This window comes from Doryrhamphus excisus, linkage group LG12, assembly GCF_037039965.1.
Source record: "Doryrhamphus excisus strain RoL-2023G ecotype Guam linkage group LG12, RoL_Dexc_Guam_v1.1, whole genome shotgun sequence".
NCBI lineage: Eukaryota > Metazoa > Chordata > Actinopteri > Syngnathiformes > Syngnathidae > Doryrhamphus > Doryrhamphus excisus.
This window is the reverse complement of record NC_136368.1, coordinates 16,098,512-16,113,036: the sequence shown is the minus strand read 5'-3', so window position 1 is coordinate 16,113,036 and position 14,525 is coordinate 16,098,512. Positions and strand designations below refer to the sequence as shown.

The following is a 14,525-nucleotide window of genomic DNA, read 5'->3' as shown; positions in this document are numbered from 1 at the left end:
CCCTTGATACAATAAATCTACTGGTTTGAAAGGGTATTTGACCCAGGATGTAGCTGAGGTCAAAAGTCATAGTTATGTCACAAAATGTGTCAAAACACACTACTACTACTACTACTCTACGATTTCTGCCATACTGTACCTGAGCTACTATTTTTCTGACAAATACACCAAATGTTATAAAACCCAGTAAATCCCATAAATCACATAAATCACAGACTGCAACTTCAGCGAAGTTTGCAGAATCACCACAAAATTTGGTATACACCTTTAGGGGACTCACACCCACATATGTGTAAAATTTAAGAACAATTGTTTGAAAAACATGGTCGCTATCAAGCAGGAGGCACAGGCTTGGCAACTAATTGTACCGTAAGTCCTTTATAATAAAGCTTCAAGGATATCTGTATTACTTGTATGCTAGCATGTATTCCAAAGCACCTTGACCACAACCCATAAGGGGGGGCCAGAAATGTCATCAAAAATATTAGGACACCCCGTGGCCCTTCACTGCTCTCTTCATTTGATTTCTGCATTTATCGTTGCAAGAAGCCAATTGGATTCTAAAGGATGTTAGAGCGGAAATAGCAGAGATAGCGGTGGTCAAAGGTCACACGAGAGCATGTTTTGGTGTTTTTGCAGCTTGAAGAAGAATCAACAACACAGTGTGCTCCACAGGCTCACATGTTTTTGCTGCAGATGAAAAGACACAAAGAAGACTTTGTACAGAAGTCAAACGGAGGTGTACTGTTGGAGGCGCTCAACAAGACATAATGTCATGTCTCCTTGAGACAGCAGCATTTTTATAAATGCTGCCGGCTGGGCCTTGAGCGCGGCAAGAGAAGAAGTGAGTGAAGGCTGTTTATCCCGCGGCGGCCTTGATATAAACATGTGAAAAAGCTCTCTGGTTTCTTTCGCCACTCCATCAATGCAAAGATATTCAGCCTGGCTACAATGCCGCTAGAAGTTTCTTTTTTCAGACCCCCACCTCCCCCTTCCCCCATTCACCACGGCGACCTTCGTTGCGATGTGAGGTGGGCGCAGAGGTCGCGCTTGCTGCTTGTACATGAATGTGAACATCACCCTCATCTGTCCTCCACACAAAAGACAACAAAACCCTGAAGAGTTTCGCTAACAGTTAACAGAGCTGCTGGCTCACATGCTGCGCTACACCTGCTCCAGCTGCCGCTTGGCTTTCAAAGCCTTTTTTTGTTTAAATTAAATCATGGAATACGGAAAGGGAAATATAACTTTTTTTTTCCATAAGACTAACACTTTTTGGGCTCGAATTTTGTGGAGCGTGGAGAGCAAGACTGCGCTGCGCCAGATACCGGTGCGCCGTGCCACACTGCGCTGCGCCAGACTGCGCTGCGCCGCATGCCGATGCGCCGCACTGCTGCGCACATTACATTATTTGCAATGTGCGCTGGCCACACCCTGTTGGCGTGGCACAAGGCAGGTGCGCCGTGCCTGGTATACCACTTTTTATCTGGTATTATATATATATTTATTCATTCATTCATTTTCTACTGCTTTTCCTCACGAGGGTCGCTGTCTTTGGGTGAGAGGCGGGGTACACCCTGGACTGGTCGCCAGCCAATCACAGGGCACATATAGACAAACAACCATTCACACTCACATTCATACCTATAGACAATTTGGAGTCGCCAATTTACCAGGGTTCAATTCCACCCTCTGCCATTTCTGTGTGGAGTTTGCATGTTCTCCCCGGGTACTCCGGTTTCCTCCCACATTCCAAAAACATGCTAGGTTAATTGGCGACTCCAAATTGTCCATAGGTATGAATGTGAGTGTGAATGGTTGTTTGTCTATATGTGCCCTGTGATTGGCTGGCGACCTGTCCAGGGTGTACCCCGCCTCTCGCCTGAAGACAGCTGGGATAGGCTCCAGCAACCCCCGCGACCCTCGTGAGGAAAAAGCGGTACAAAATGAATGAATGAATGATTGGTAGGGGGCATTGGGTAAGATCAACAACACGTGGCTTGGGAACACCTCAGAATCTGTTTGAAGCAGCCGGGAGAGGCAAGTCTGGGCTTTTCGACCCAACCTCAAAACGGGAAGGAAGATGGAAGGAGATACTGTAACAAGCTAATGACCTTTAGCGCCACAATACACAAAGGTACCCCACTGGAAAAGGCACCCTATACAAAAGTATGCTGAAAAGTGGGATGGTATCAATGAACTCAACAGAGTTCTGCAGTTGATCTGATGCAATACATGAAGTCAACAACAGCGGACTGTGTTGTTTATGGATGACAACGAACATACGACAAGTATGCATATTAGTGGCTTACAGCGTGCTACCCCTCCAACACTACCAATGTCAACTGGTAGAAACACATGCTTTATTTACTCAGACCATCCAGCTGATAGTCTGTTGTCCCTCTGAGGAGCAATTAGGCTTAAGCGCTAATTCATCTGCCTTATCCTGGCCTGTCTTCTCCAGTCCAGGCCTGCTGCAGATCCTCATTCCTCTTCAGTGACAAAGGCAAGGAGAGCACTGAGTCATGACTTCATAATTCACCAGCTCCTGTTTTCTCGGTTAAATCAATATCAGCGTGTCCGAGTCAAGGTTGTTGGCTGGCCTTCACAGCTCGCCTCTCCCTGCCTCTTTCTCAGGGAAAAAAAAAATCGTATAAATTGTCCCTAAAATAATTAAGCCTTCACATCTGTCAGTGGACTATATAGTATATATATATTTTTTGGAGCGCCTTCCTGCCTGATAAACAGCGCTGACGAAGCGTCAAGGTAATGCCACAGAGAGAACCGAGGGTTCACTTTTGCTGAATGGACTTTCAGGACTTGGGGGAGCAAAATGTGGCAGATTTCAGACTAGGGATGTTCTGATCAGGGTTTTGGAATGGAATGGAATGGTCTTTATTGTCATTATACAAGATGTACAACAAGATTGGAGAGCTTCTCCTTTCAGTGCAATAGTCAAGTTAAAAAAGTATACAAAAAGTAGAGTAAAAAAAGACAGTTTAACAAGATATATACATATATGCAGCAGATACCGATCCTGATAATCCACAAGTGAAAAAAGTCTGATTTTAAAAGTGAAAAAGTTATATCACTCTCATAAAGACAGGAAGTCCCGCACACGACAGATATTCTTGTTCTTGATACTGCATCAGAGGCGAAGTTGATCAAGTGGATGTGATCGGCGTTATGAAGCAAGTATCAGCCGATATCGATACTGTGCTTTTTTTTTCCACTGATATCAGCCGATCCTGAACCACTGTGGAACACTGCGGATCACTCCATTACAGAACGCTCTGCAAACACAACTTCCTAACTTTGTGAATTATTTTGAGTTACTTCTATTATGCAAGGTGGTGGTAATCATTAATAATTGGCGAGAGTCAGCAAAAGCATTTACTGAATGACGAAGCTGCTTTCGGTTTCCATTGAATTACCCTATAGATATTGGGGTGGGATTTAATAAGTTTTACTTCTTCCCACTCCATTTAGAGCAGGGGTTTCAAACACGCAGCCCACGGGCCAAATGTGGCCCGCAGGACACTAGTTTGCGTCCCCCGCCTTGATATGAAAGTTTAATGTTAGTGCGGCCCGCGCAAGTTTGATATGGATGCTGTATGGTATCATGTACCCAGAAAAAATTATTAAGTTTGATTAATGTTCATGTTAAAGGTTAAATAACTGTTAATAGTTATGCTCCCTATCTGTGTGGAAGTGGTAAGTTTTGGCTTTTTAAGTTTAAAGGAAATAACTTGGAGGCTACCGTTTAGGTCGCTAGCTCTCTAGTTTGCGAGTTAGCATGTGTCTCAAGACCCCGCAATATGTTGTAAATAAAAAGAGTATAAATGTGACTATAGTCGTGTTTTGTCATGTCTACAGGGCTCTAATAATGCTTTGTTCATTTTAATCTGAAAAAAATAATTTGTCTACCCACCAACTATATGTGTTATATATTATTTCTTCTTGCTCAAGACTGTTGGTCTTGATTGTGCTGATTTGTGTTTATCTTGTTGTATGTTTGCGACAGTGCATTTCATTTGTTTTTTTATTTTGTTGGGGTTTTTTTTTGCTCAAAATAAAATGACAAACAAACAAACATGCGTAGGTTTTGATTTTTAGCATTGGTATGTTCTTCCATGACACAAAATAGAGGCTATCTTTCATCAGGCGCAAACTTTCCAACTGGGTATCCAAAATCTATAACTTTTCATGAAAGTTTCCAACTTTCTTTCTTGTAGTTTATATTTCCAGTTTGGGCCTCCCAGTCGTCGTAATCACACGCTACTTTTGTTACTGTTGTAACAATGCCATAACATCTTTGTGTTTGTCAACCACGCTCATATTAGTTGTTTGGCCTTGGATAAGATTTATGCTTCAGTGAATTGTTTGCGAACTTTTACTTGGCAATGGCGGTGTGAGGAGGCGGAGCTCGATACAGAGAAACGTAAAGAGAGAGAGCGAGGAAGAGGAATAGAAGGAGGAGGTGCCACAGCTCAGAGGAGGCGGAGAGAGCATCGACTCTGAGGGAGAAAAAAAAACATCTGAGAAAGTGCAGGCACAGACGGGAGCCGTTGCCCTTCAATCGGAGGGCTATCTGAAGCTAAAACAAACAGCGCCTCCTCCGCACTGACCTCCCCCGAGGGACGCGCCGCGCTCTCCGGGCAGCGGTCATGGCCACGCTGGAGGGCTGCCGCTGTCGGGGTGCCAGCCTCCGAAACAACAACACCAGCATTCTCTACAGTATTTTGAAGAGCGACAGAGAAGAAGAACAACAAGAAACGCTACACAATTTACTCCACAGGTCCGCCGCCTCAGCTTCCTCCGGGCCGGCCTGGCAGCAGGAGCCTCCTCGGCAGCAGCAGGCGTGCTCGTGCGGGGCGACTCGGCGCCGCGGGGTCCTCCGGTCCCCGCAGGTGACGTGCAAAGCCGCGTCCGCCATCCTGGTCAAGACGCTCCGCTTCGTCAAGAACGTCCCTTGCTTCCGGGAGCTGCCGGAGGACGAGCAGGTGGTCCTGATCCGGAGCGGCTGGGCGCCCCTGCTGGTGCTGGGACTGGCGCAGGACCGCGTGGACTTTGAGACTACGGAGACGGTGGAACCCAGCATGCTGCAAAGGATCCTAACCGGGGTACCGGGCGCGGCCCAGAGCGAAGCGGCGGTGGCAGCGGCAGCCGCCGGTCCGAGCAGAGGCGGAGGTGCCGGCGTGTCCGTGGCGGACATCGAGACCATTAAAGGCTTCCTGAAGAAGTGCTGGAGTGTGGACATCAGCACCAAGGAGTACGCCTACCTGAAGGGAGCCGTGCTTTTTAATCCGGGTACGTTGAAGGAGTCAGAGAGATCGTACGTGGGGGAAACTCTGGGCTCTTAACCTCACATGGACCCCCAAAATTTAAAAAATGTATCCCCTATTCACCTGGAAGCATTTACAAGTTAATAATAATAATAATAATATAATGTCAAAAGTGAGTTTTTTAGCGAGTTAGACTTCGGTGGCCATGACAATAAATACACCTGATCAACACTAAACTCAGAAAAACCCCAATTCCAATATTGCAAAAATGGATGAAATGAAAATATTTTTTATTTCTCAAAATATTGGGCATAAATACTGTATCATTAGTATGAGTGATATTTAAATTAAATGTTAAACTTTCAGTTTGTTTACATTGTTCACCTTCCTTGGCCACAACATTAGGTACACCCACCCAACCAAAATACAGCCCAATAATTCAACATTACACAAATTGAACAAATCCATCAAATTAAATTATTTGAGTTATTTTTTCAAACTATCAAAAGCCACAAATATTACAATATAGTAGTATGTGTAGATTAAAAAGAACTATGTGATCAATTAAAAAATACCCACTACTCATATTCAAATATATTATAATCTATAGTTCATGGGCCATAATATAAGGTACACCTGCTCAAACAATCCCAAAGATACTGTCTTAACTTGGGTCACATTGTGACATCCCATCTGCCTTGGGGCGAGAGGCGGGGTACACCCTGGACAACCATTTACACTCACAGCTCATGTATTGGGTCTAGGTGTACCTAATGTTATGTCCAGTGACCCTAACTATGATTTGTTATCATCATGTGGGTTCTTGTACCAGTCTCTAACTGTTGATTTCCCATCACCTCCATCGCCTCCTATGCATCTCACCTTCCTTGCAGATCTGGAGGGTCTTCGCTGTCTCCCGTATATCCAGTCCCTGCGCCGCGAGGCCCACCAGGCCCTCAACGAGCACGTCAGATTGATCCACCGTGAGGACAACACGCGCTTCGCGAAGCTGCTCATCGCTTTGTCCATGCTGAGGTCCATCAGCCCGTCGGTGGTGGCCCAGCTCTTCTTCAAGCCCATAATCGGCAGCGTCAACATCGAGGAGGTCCTCATGGAGATGTTCTATGGGAAGTAGTAAGGACCACCCTTCCAGCTGCTGGAGAGGCTCTTATTATTATTGGAAAAAAAGGGCTGAAGAAACTGACTGAAAAGGGAAAAAAATGAATGAATGACACAAGCTGGAGGGGACGTTAGAAAACAAAGTATAAAGCAGCTTAACTTATTTGTTTTATATAAACTATTTTTCTAAAATAAAAATGTGTCATTGGAGTGGTTTTTTTTTTTACTGACACACTTTCTTTCTATGTCTATACACTGTACACGCAGATATCACTTACTGGCTGATTGAGCAAGCTGTTTTCTCACCAATCTCACCTTGAGCCAATTTAGGTCATACCGAGTCAGGCTAGGAGCTTGTTGACACACTGATAAAGGTCTAGTCTAGTGTGCCGCTTTACAAAGACAGGTCATCTTATATTCTGCTGAAATGAAACAATGAAATACGAGTCCGCTATGATGCAGAATAGCACTGTGTAAAAACACTAGTCAAAGATCTACACTGTATGACGGAGGGCGTACTGCAATAAACAAGTTAAAGATCCTTTTTATGACAGTTTTTAAGGACCCCAAATAAACAAAACACTAGTCAAAGTTCTTATTTTGCCCATAAATACATCTGAAAAAGACAGGTTGTCTTATATTTCGATGTCAGTTGCATTGTTCTAATAGGGAATGTGAGCTGGGATTAGACCATCATCCGACAGGTTAGTTGTATCCTATTGATGATGTGCTGTTCCAATAATGATCCTGCTCCTACATGCAAGGTGGCAAAATACAACTTCTGAAGCCAAGCGGGTGAAGAAGAATATGACATATTGCAGTGAGCAAAGATGAGGAAAATGCACATTTGGACACAAGGAGTTGCTGCTGCCTGGGAATGTTTGGGAATGTTTGTCAATAATGCACTTTACCTTCAAAATGTACATCATTTTGTTTTGACAGAATAATTATACTACATGCAGTTCTTCTAAATTTTTATTCATTTTCTACTGCTTATCCTCATAAGGGTCGCGGGTGTGCTGGAGCCTATCCCAGCTGTCTTCGGGCGAGAGGCGGGGTACACCCTGGACTGGTCGCCAGCTAATCACAGGGCACATATAGACAAACAACCATTCACACTCACATTTATACCTATGGACAATTTGCAATCACTAATTAACCTCTGGCGCTGAATTAATCTTTGCTTGGCATGTTGCCATGTTTTGTTATTCTGTGCCATAGCAAGCCCCTACTCGTCAATCTTTGGTGCGAACTGGCACCAACTGGTGCCGGACCAGTGGACTCCTAGCATCATTGCCGAAACTTGGCTCGCACCATTACATTCCAGTGGATTCTAATAGGCGGATTTGGTTCCACTTGGTGGACAATTTAACAAAGATTTTAAACATTTTGAAATTTTCCTGCTGCCAAACTCAAATTTTGCCGCCATTACGAGCCAGTTGGGAGGCAGTTTGAGCCACTGCATGCCACTAGGCACCTTATTGGCGTCACTAGGCGCCACAGCAAATTGCATTGGCGCAAAGTGGCACCAACTGGCTCCGGCATCAGTGGACTCTTAGCATTATGAAGGACCTGGAGGAGAAGGCCATTAACACAGCAAAAATATGTGGACGCCATGGTGGAAAATATAAAGATAGGCCAAACACAGGAACTAACAGACACTCACTTTGACACAATAGACAGCACAGAAAACATCCAATTTACTCATGAAGAAGAGACTAACAACGCAATAAACTTTCTGGCCGTGAACATAGCACACATGGAGGATGGCAGCATCAAAATAAAAATACCATATATCGGAAACCAACTCACACCTACCAGTAACTTTTATGGATATTGGAAGATCCCATAGCTCATAAACTCCTTGTCGTAAGAACTGCTTTGACAGAACAAGCATTGTTATAGATGAACAAGACCAGAAGGACAGACACATAATTGTGTCAATACCTAATATGGGCAATACAAAAAGATAAACAGAAGGTCAGAGAGAAAGAAAACAGAATGTGAGAAGGACGAAGCAGAACAGGAATAACTCAAATCCACTATTTCGGACCATTGCAAAATAGAAAACCACATTATGGATTGGAGCCAACATGATTGGGACAGAGGACAATAAACACCACTGATGGATCAAAGTTGTTTGTTGCCAAGGCCAACACATGATGTTTTGCCAAAGAGAACCCAGGAACTGCGGGGGAGGGAAGCCAAAGAGAGCAGTATAGGGTTCAGGAGTAAGGTTTATGTGAAGCATCATTGGGACTGTATCAAAAACTTGGCTAGGGGAGAGGTTAGTGCACAATTACTTTACGGGTCAGCATCCTTCTACCAATATATTCACTATCTCTCCTCTGGACATGTCCGAACCATCTCAGTATGGCCTCTCTGACTTTATCTCTAAGGCTTCTAACATGAAATGTCACTCTGATGTACTCGTTCCTGATCCTATCCATCCTGGTCACTCCCAATGAGAATTTCAGCATCCGCATCTCTGCTACCTCCAGTTCTGCTTCCTGTCTGTACACAGAATCATACTCAAAACACAAGTAAAAAGGTCAGAGCACAGCCAACTTCTGCAAAAAATCCTCAAGACAATTCAAAATGAGGTTCAGTAGTGTGGGTGGCGTTCATCGATTCAAAAAGACTTGTTTAAAAACAAAAAAATTGACAGGTAGAACTGTGTTTGGTCTTTCTCTAAGACCATGTCCCAACCATCTCTGTCTGGCCTCTCTGACTTTATCTCCAAGGCCTCTAACATGAAATGTCACTCTGATGATCCTATCCATCCTGGTCACTCCCGATGAGAACCGCAGCATCCGCATCTCTGCTACCTCCAGTTCTGTTTCCTGTCTTTTCCTCAGTGGCACCGTCTCTAGGCTGGTCTCACCACAGTTTTGTTTACAGTATATTGTATATAGTTTTGATATACAAGGATTAAAAATGATTATGCAAAACACAATGCAGCCGAAGTTAAGGCAACATATTCAAAAGGTTTCAGGAATGGACACATTTTCCAATTCATTATGAAATAACAGTTTAAGAAACAGAAGTGTAGAAAACACACATTTTTATAATGGAGTTCATGACACAAAGCAAAGCCATGAAATAATTGACTTTTTTCTACACAACTGGCAGTTGACTAAAGTTTTTGGTGGTTCCATTAATAAATAAGAAATTCACTTGTCGGATCTGGAACCAATTAACCGTGCTAAACAGATTTTTTTGCTATTTGTTTGTAATTTGTTATAAGCTTGTAACATCTTTTGTAAAACCCATATTGTATACATTGAGCTGAACTTTTCAAGCAAGACTGATGCATAAACTAAAAAAATGAGAGGTACTGAGAGAACCATGTGTGTATCTTTCTTCTGTTACTTCAAAGATATCGCTCTGTGCTCGACTAAACAGGCCTAAGTTTTACATCAATGAGTAGAAATGAACAGAGAGACACATTTGTTATAAAGTGTGTTCAGTCTTAGTGTGTTCTTTGACTACATTGTTGTTGGGTGGAGTTTTTATTTGTCAAAAGCGTGCCGTGCCGCCGCTCTGGGCTATTTTGATGTTTCGGGTTGTCAATGAATGTTGTTTATGTGTGTTCAATAAACTGCTGGCAGTCATATCTTGAATTTCTACCTATTGGATGGTCGATTTCTACATCCTGTCTACATCTGGTCCATTACTGTTATCGTTATTATAGAAATAAAGTTGAGTTTTGGAGACAGGTGGGATAGGCTCCAGCATACCCGTGACCCTCATGAGGATAAGCAGGCATAGAAAATGGCTTGATGGATGGATGGAAATAAAAAGAACAATTTCATTGATTTCAAGAAATGTCTCATCACTGTTCGAACTGCAGCCTGTTATTTCATCAAGAAGGTTACCTCTTGAGCGATCCATGCATCTATTTTCTATGCCGCTTATCCTCAATTGGGTCACGGGTATGCTGGAATCTGTCCCAGCTGACTTTGGGCGAGAGGCGGGGTACACCCTGGACTGGTCGCCAGCCAATCACATAGACATATAGACAAACAACCATTCACACTCACATTCATACCTATGGACAATTTGGAGTCACCAATTAACCTAGCATGTTTTTGGAATGTGGGAGGAAACCGGAGTACCCGGAGAAAACCCACACATGCACAGGGAGAACATGCAAACTCCACACAGAGATGACCAAGGGTGGAATTGAACCCTGGTCTCCTAGGTGTGAGGTCTGCGCGGTAGCCACTCGATCGGCGTGCAGCCATTCCATGAACATGCCAGGTTAATTGGCGACTCCAATTTGTTCATAGGTATGAATGTGTACCCCGCCTCTCGCCCGAAGACAGCTGGGATAGGCTCCAGCACCCCCCCACGACCCTCGAATGAATGAAAAATGAAAGAATGAATGAATGTTTTTGGAATGTGTGAGGAAACCGGAGTACCTGGAGAAAACCCACATATCTTATATCTTGAGCAATATTAAATGCTATTAATAGTAATATATGCAGATTATTTCTACCCTTTATTTTGAATTAACTGTAAATTTGTTTTGGTTATTAGAGTATTGTGATTATTAGAGGTATCCCTAATTGTCTTCATGAAGCCATAGAAATGAAGGAGGAAAAGGCAGTTTGAGAACATGGAGATAAACCTCTTCCACCCTCTGGTGGTAGAATATGATATTGCATTTAAAAAGGAACACACACACACACACGGCGTCATTTGCAGTAAAGATATGCTTATTCGTGACTACGGTGCTCCCGTTCTTAGCGGGGTGTATTTACTCTTCAATTACGTTCTTAATTGTTGTGTGTAATAAAGAGCCAATTAATCTGCTGTCTTCCAATAAACTCCAGCTGTCTGCCACAAAAGGGGGCCAACATGCACCAGTCACCAGCTCAGCTTGTGGCTTGACGACATGCGGGGAGGCCTGCGTGAATATAAACACCTACAAATTGCCGGAATAGATGTTTTAATCATTTCCTGTTTAAACAAAAGGCTAGTCAACGAATGCACACGTATAGTGTAATATGAATACACTGCTCATTTTAGAGATTTACTGCAAAAAAAAGCTCAGAGATCATCTATATCAGGGGTCTCAAACACGCGGCCCGCGGGCCAAATGTAGCCCGCAGGACACTAGTTTGAGGCCCCTGCCTTGATATGAAAGTTTAATGTTAGTTTGATATGGATGCTGTATGGTATCATGTACCCAGAAAAAATTATTACGTTTGATTAATGTTCATGTTAAAGGTTAAATAACTGTTAATAGTTATCCTCCCTATCCGTGTGGAAGTGGTAAATTTTTGCCTATTTAAGTTTAAAGGAAATAACTTGAAGGCTACCGTTTAGGTCGCTAGCTCTCGAGTTTGCGAGTTAGCATGTGTCTCAAGACCCTGCAGTTGCGCAATATGTTGTAAATAAAAAGAGTATAAATGTGACTATAGTCGTGTTTTGTCATGTCTACAGGGCTCTAATAATGCTTTGTTCATTTTAATCTGAAAAAAATAATTTGTCTACCCACCAACTATATATGGTTTAAGTTTTTATTATTTGCCGTTTTATTATTATTATTACGTATATTTATTTATTACTAATTGATTTTCTTTATTCTTGATTTATTTATTTTTCATCTTATTTTGTGCAGAAAAATAAAAATTAAGATATTTGAGAACAGTGGAATGTTTTATCAGAGCTTTTCTTATAGAAAATCGGAACCAAAGCAAAGTTTATTCATTTCTCTGTTTTTAATAAATGCGTTTTTTTTTTTTTTTTTTGGAAAACCTGATGCGGCCCAGTCTCACCCAGACCCTAGCTCCAGTGGCCCCCAAGTAAATTGAGTTTGAGACCAGTGATCTATATCATTGATGAACCACCATTGCCCTTCAGTGATGAATATTGTTGTGACTTATTTGTAACTGTTATCTTAAATAATTTCACATTTGCGTATTTGTGGAGAGCCGTGTGGACGGCTGTGACTCAAGTGTACTGCAAAGTTCTACCTGACCTGGAAGAAGATGGCCTACTAGATATCCCCAATAGCGTCTAGCGTCTGGTGCATTGTGAGCATGGCTCCATGTAGTGCTCATCTTCCAAATGTACATTTTGGCACTGAACCAAGGTCCCAGGGAGTGATTGTTGATCATCTAGTAGAGTCTTAATCCGGACGGCATTTTAAGTAAAATTGGAAGCAAGCTCAGGTCAGTGAAAAATGGACAGAGTGGGGAACATAAAACTGAGCTGAGCATTATAGAGATTTAATTCATGGTCTTTATTCTGTGTTGTGAATGAATCCAGACCCACAGTCCACCAGTACAAGCCTGGAGTTGGTTTTTGTTGTTTTGTAATGGGAAGTGTGCAAGCATGAATGAACTTGCACAGACAAAATATGCATATTAGCACTCAATTTGGGACAATTTGAGGCATTTGGGACCAAATATGAAATGCGAAAAGTACAGTATCTTAGTCTACTTGTGTATCATTAGAGAAAGTTAGATGGGGCGTTCGAAATACTATCAAACAAAGTGGGATTGCTACCCGCTTGCACCAAACAACATAAATATGCAAAAATTGTGTGTTTTCAAACTATTTTTGAATTTGAATTTTGAATATACTGTAAAAAAAACACTAACCTAAGTTCCTCCAAAGCAAAGATTTGGAAAATTTTGCAAAAAGAGATATTATTCATTCATTCATTTTCTACCGCTTATCCTCACAAGGGTTGCGGGGGTGCTGGAGCCTATCCCAGCTGTCTTTGGGGCGAGAGGCGGGGTACACCCTGGACTGGTCGCCAGCCAATCACAGGGCACATATAGACAAACAACCATTCACACTCACATTCATACCTATGGACAATTTGGAGTCGCCAATTAGAGATATTATTTTATTGAAAAAATAAGATACTATTAGAAAGCCGATTGTTTTTGCATGTTCATGCTGTTCATTCCCACTTTCTTCAGCGGTCCTTGAATGCGCCATAGTTGTGTTTTCTCAGGACAAAGTGAAAGTTTCTCAGATGCCTTCACAAATTGATTGACATTATGTATTTCAATGTATAGAGCTGATCTTTGATGATGTTATTATATCTGTGTTAGCGTTGGTATTTATACAGTGTCGTGTTAATTCATGCTAGCACAAACAATGTGATAATCTTCTCTCTGGAAAACAAACTCCTGGCTCGTACCAATGCTGGTGTCTCTATTCATTTAGTGCTTTTGATTTGATGTTGTTGGAAGCTACTTTTCTCAGAGTTTTTTTTTTTTTTTTCCAGTGCAGTTACACAAGATGTAATGTGTGGCGTTGAAAAGATTCTGTAAATGACAAGAGGGCTTTGCTGTTTTTATGGACCAACTGCAAAAACACTGTCCTACTTTCGCTTTGTGTCATTTTCTCTCTGCAGGGACCAATGCAGACAATGAGTTGTTTAGCAGTAGTGTTGTTTATCATCCTAAACACTGTGTGTGTGTGTGTGTGTGTGTGTAAAGCCCCCCAGGAGATGGCACTGTTTGGCAATCATGATTAGAATAATAATAATATTACTAATAACTAAATGTGTAAATAGAAGCCAAAAATATTGTGATATCCAGAAACGGATTAGAGCAGCATCTGCAGTAATGCGGTTCTTGTACCGAACCGTCGTAGAACTGAGACAGAACTGAGCTGGAAGGGAAAGATCTCGATTTGCCGGTCGTCTATATTCCTACCCGAACCTACCGTGATGGACTTTGGGGCGCAACCGTATAAATAAGACAGCGGGTACAATTGGACGAAAAAGTTTCATCCTTAGGGTGAATAAGAGGTTAGGGTGTCATCATCGAGGAAGAACTCAAGAAAAGAGCCTGGGAATGCCTCAAGTGTCCCCCCACCCACCCCCGGTGTAATTGGAAAAGGTCTTTGGGAGTCTTCCCTCCTGAGACTGCTGCCCTGGTGACCCAGACCCAAATAAGTGGAAGAAAATGGATGGATGGATGCTAAAATGTGGTCCTCACTATCTTCTTGACTATCATGGACACACACACACACACACACACACACGTGTTCCCAAGGTGGCACTGAAGGAGAAAGCTGCAATTAACAGTTGTGGACAAATAGACTGCAGAGAGCTCCTGTCAGCACATTTTGATGACAAGCCTCTTTTAC

General features: G+C 42.6%; 1 protein-coding gene across 1 annotated transcript; it reads left to right on the top strand.

Moving 5' to 3' along the window:
• Positions 1-4,476: 4,476 nt before the first annotated feature.
• nr0b1 (nuclear receptor subfamily 0, group B, member 1) lies at positions 4,477-6,629 on the top strand. The gene is made up of 2 exons (XM_058082224.2): positions 4,477-5,310; positions 6,179-6,629. The coding sequence occupies exons 1-2, from the start codon at positions 4,668-4,670 to the stop codon at positions 6,418-6,420; spliced, it is 885 nt and encodes a 294-aa protein (XP_057938207.2). The 5' UTR covers positions 4,477-4,667; the 3' UTR covers positions 6,421-6,629.
• Positions 6,630-14,525: the final 7,896 nt, after the last annotated feature.

Coding starts and splice junctions, on each gene's coding strand:
- nr0b1 (XM_058082224.2), top strand. CDS start 4,668: ATGGCCACGCTGGAGGGCTGCCGCTGTCGGGGTGCCAGCCTCCGAAAC. Junction 5,311..6,178: donor AGCCGTGCTTTTTAATCCGG/GTACGTTGAAGG, acceptor CCTTCCTTGCAG/ATCTGGAGGGTCTTCGCTGT.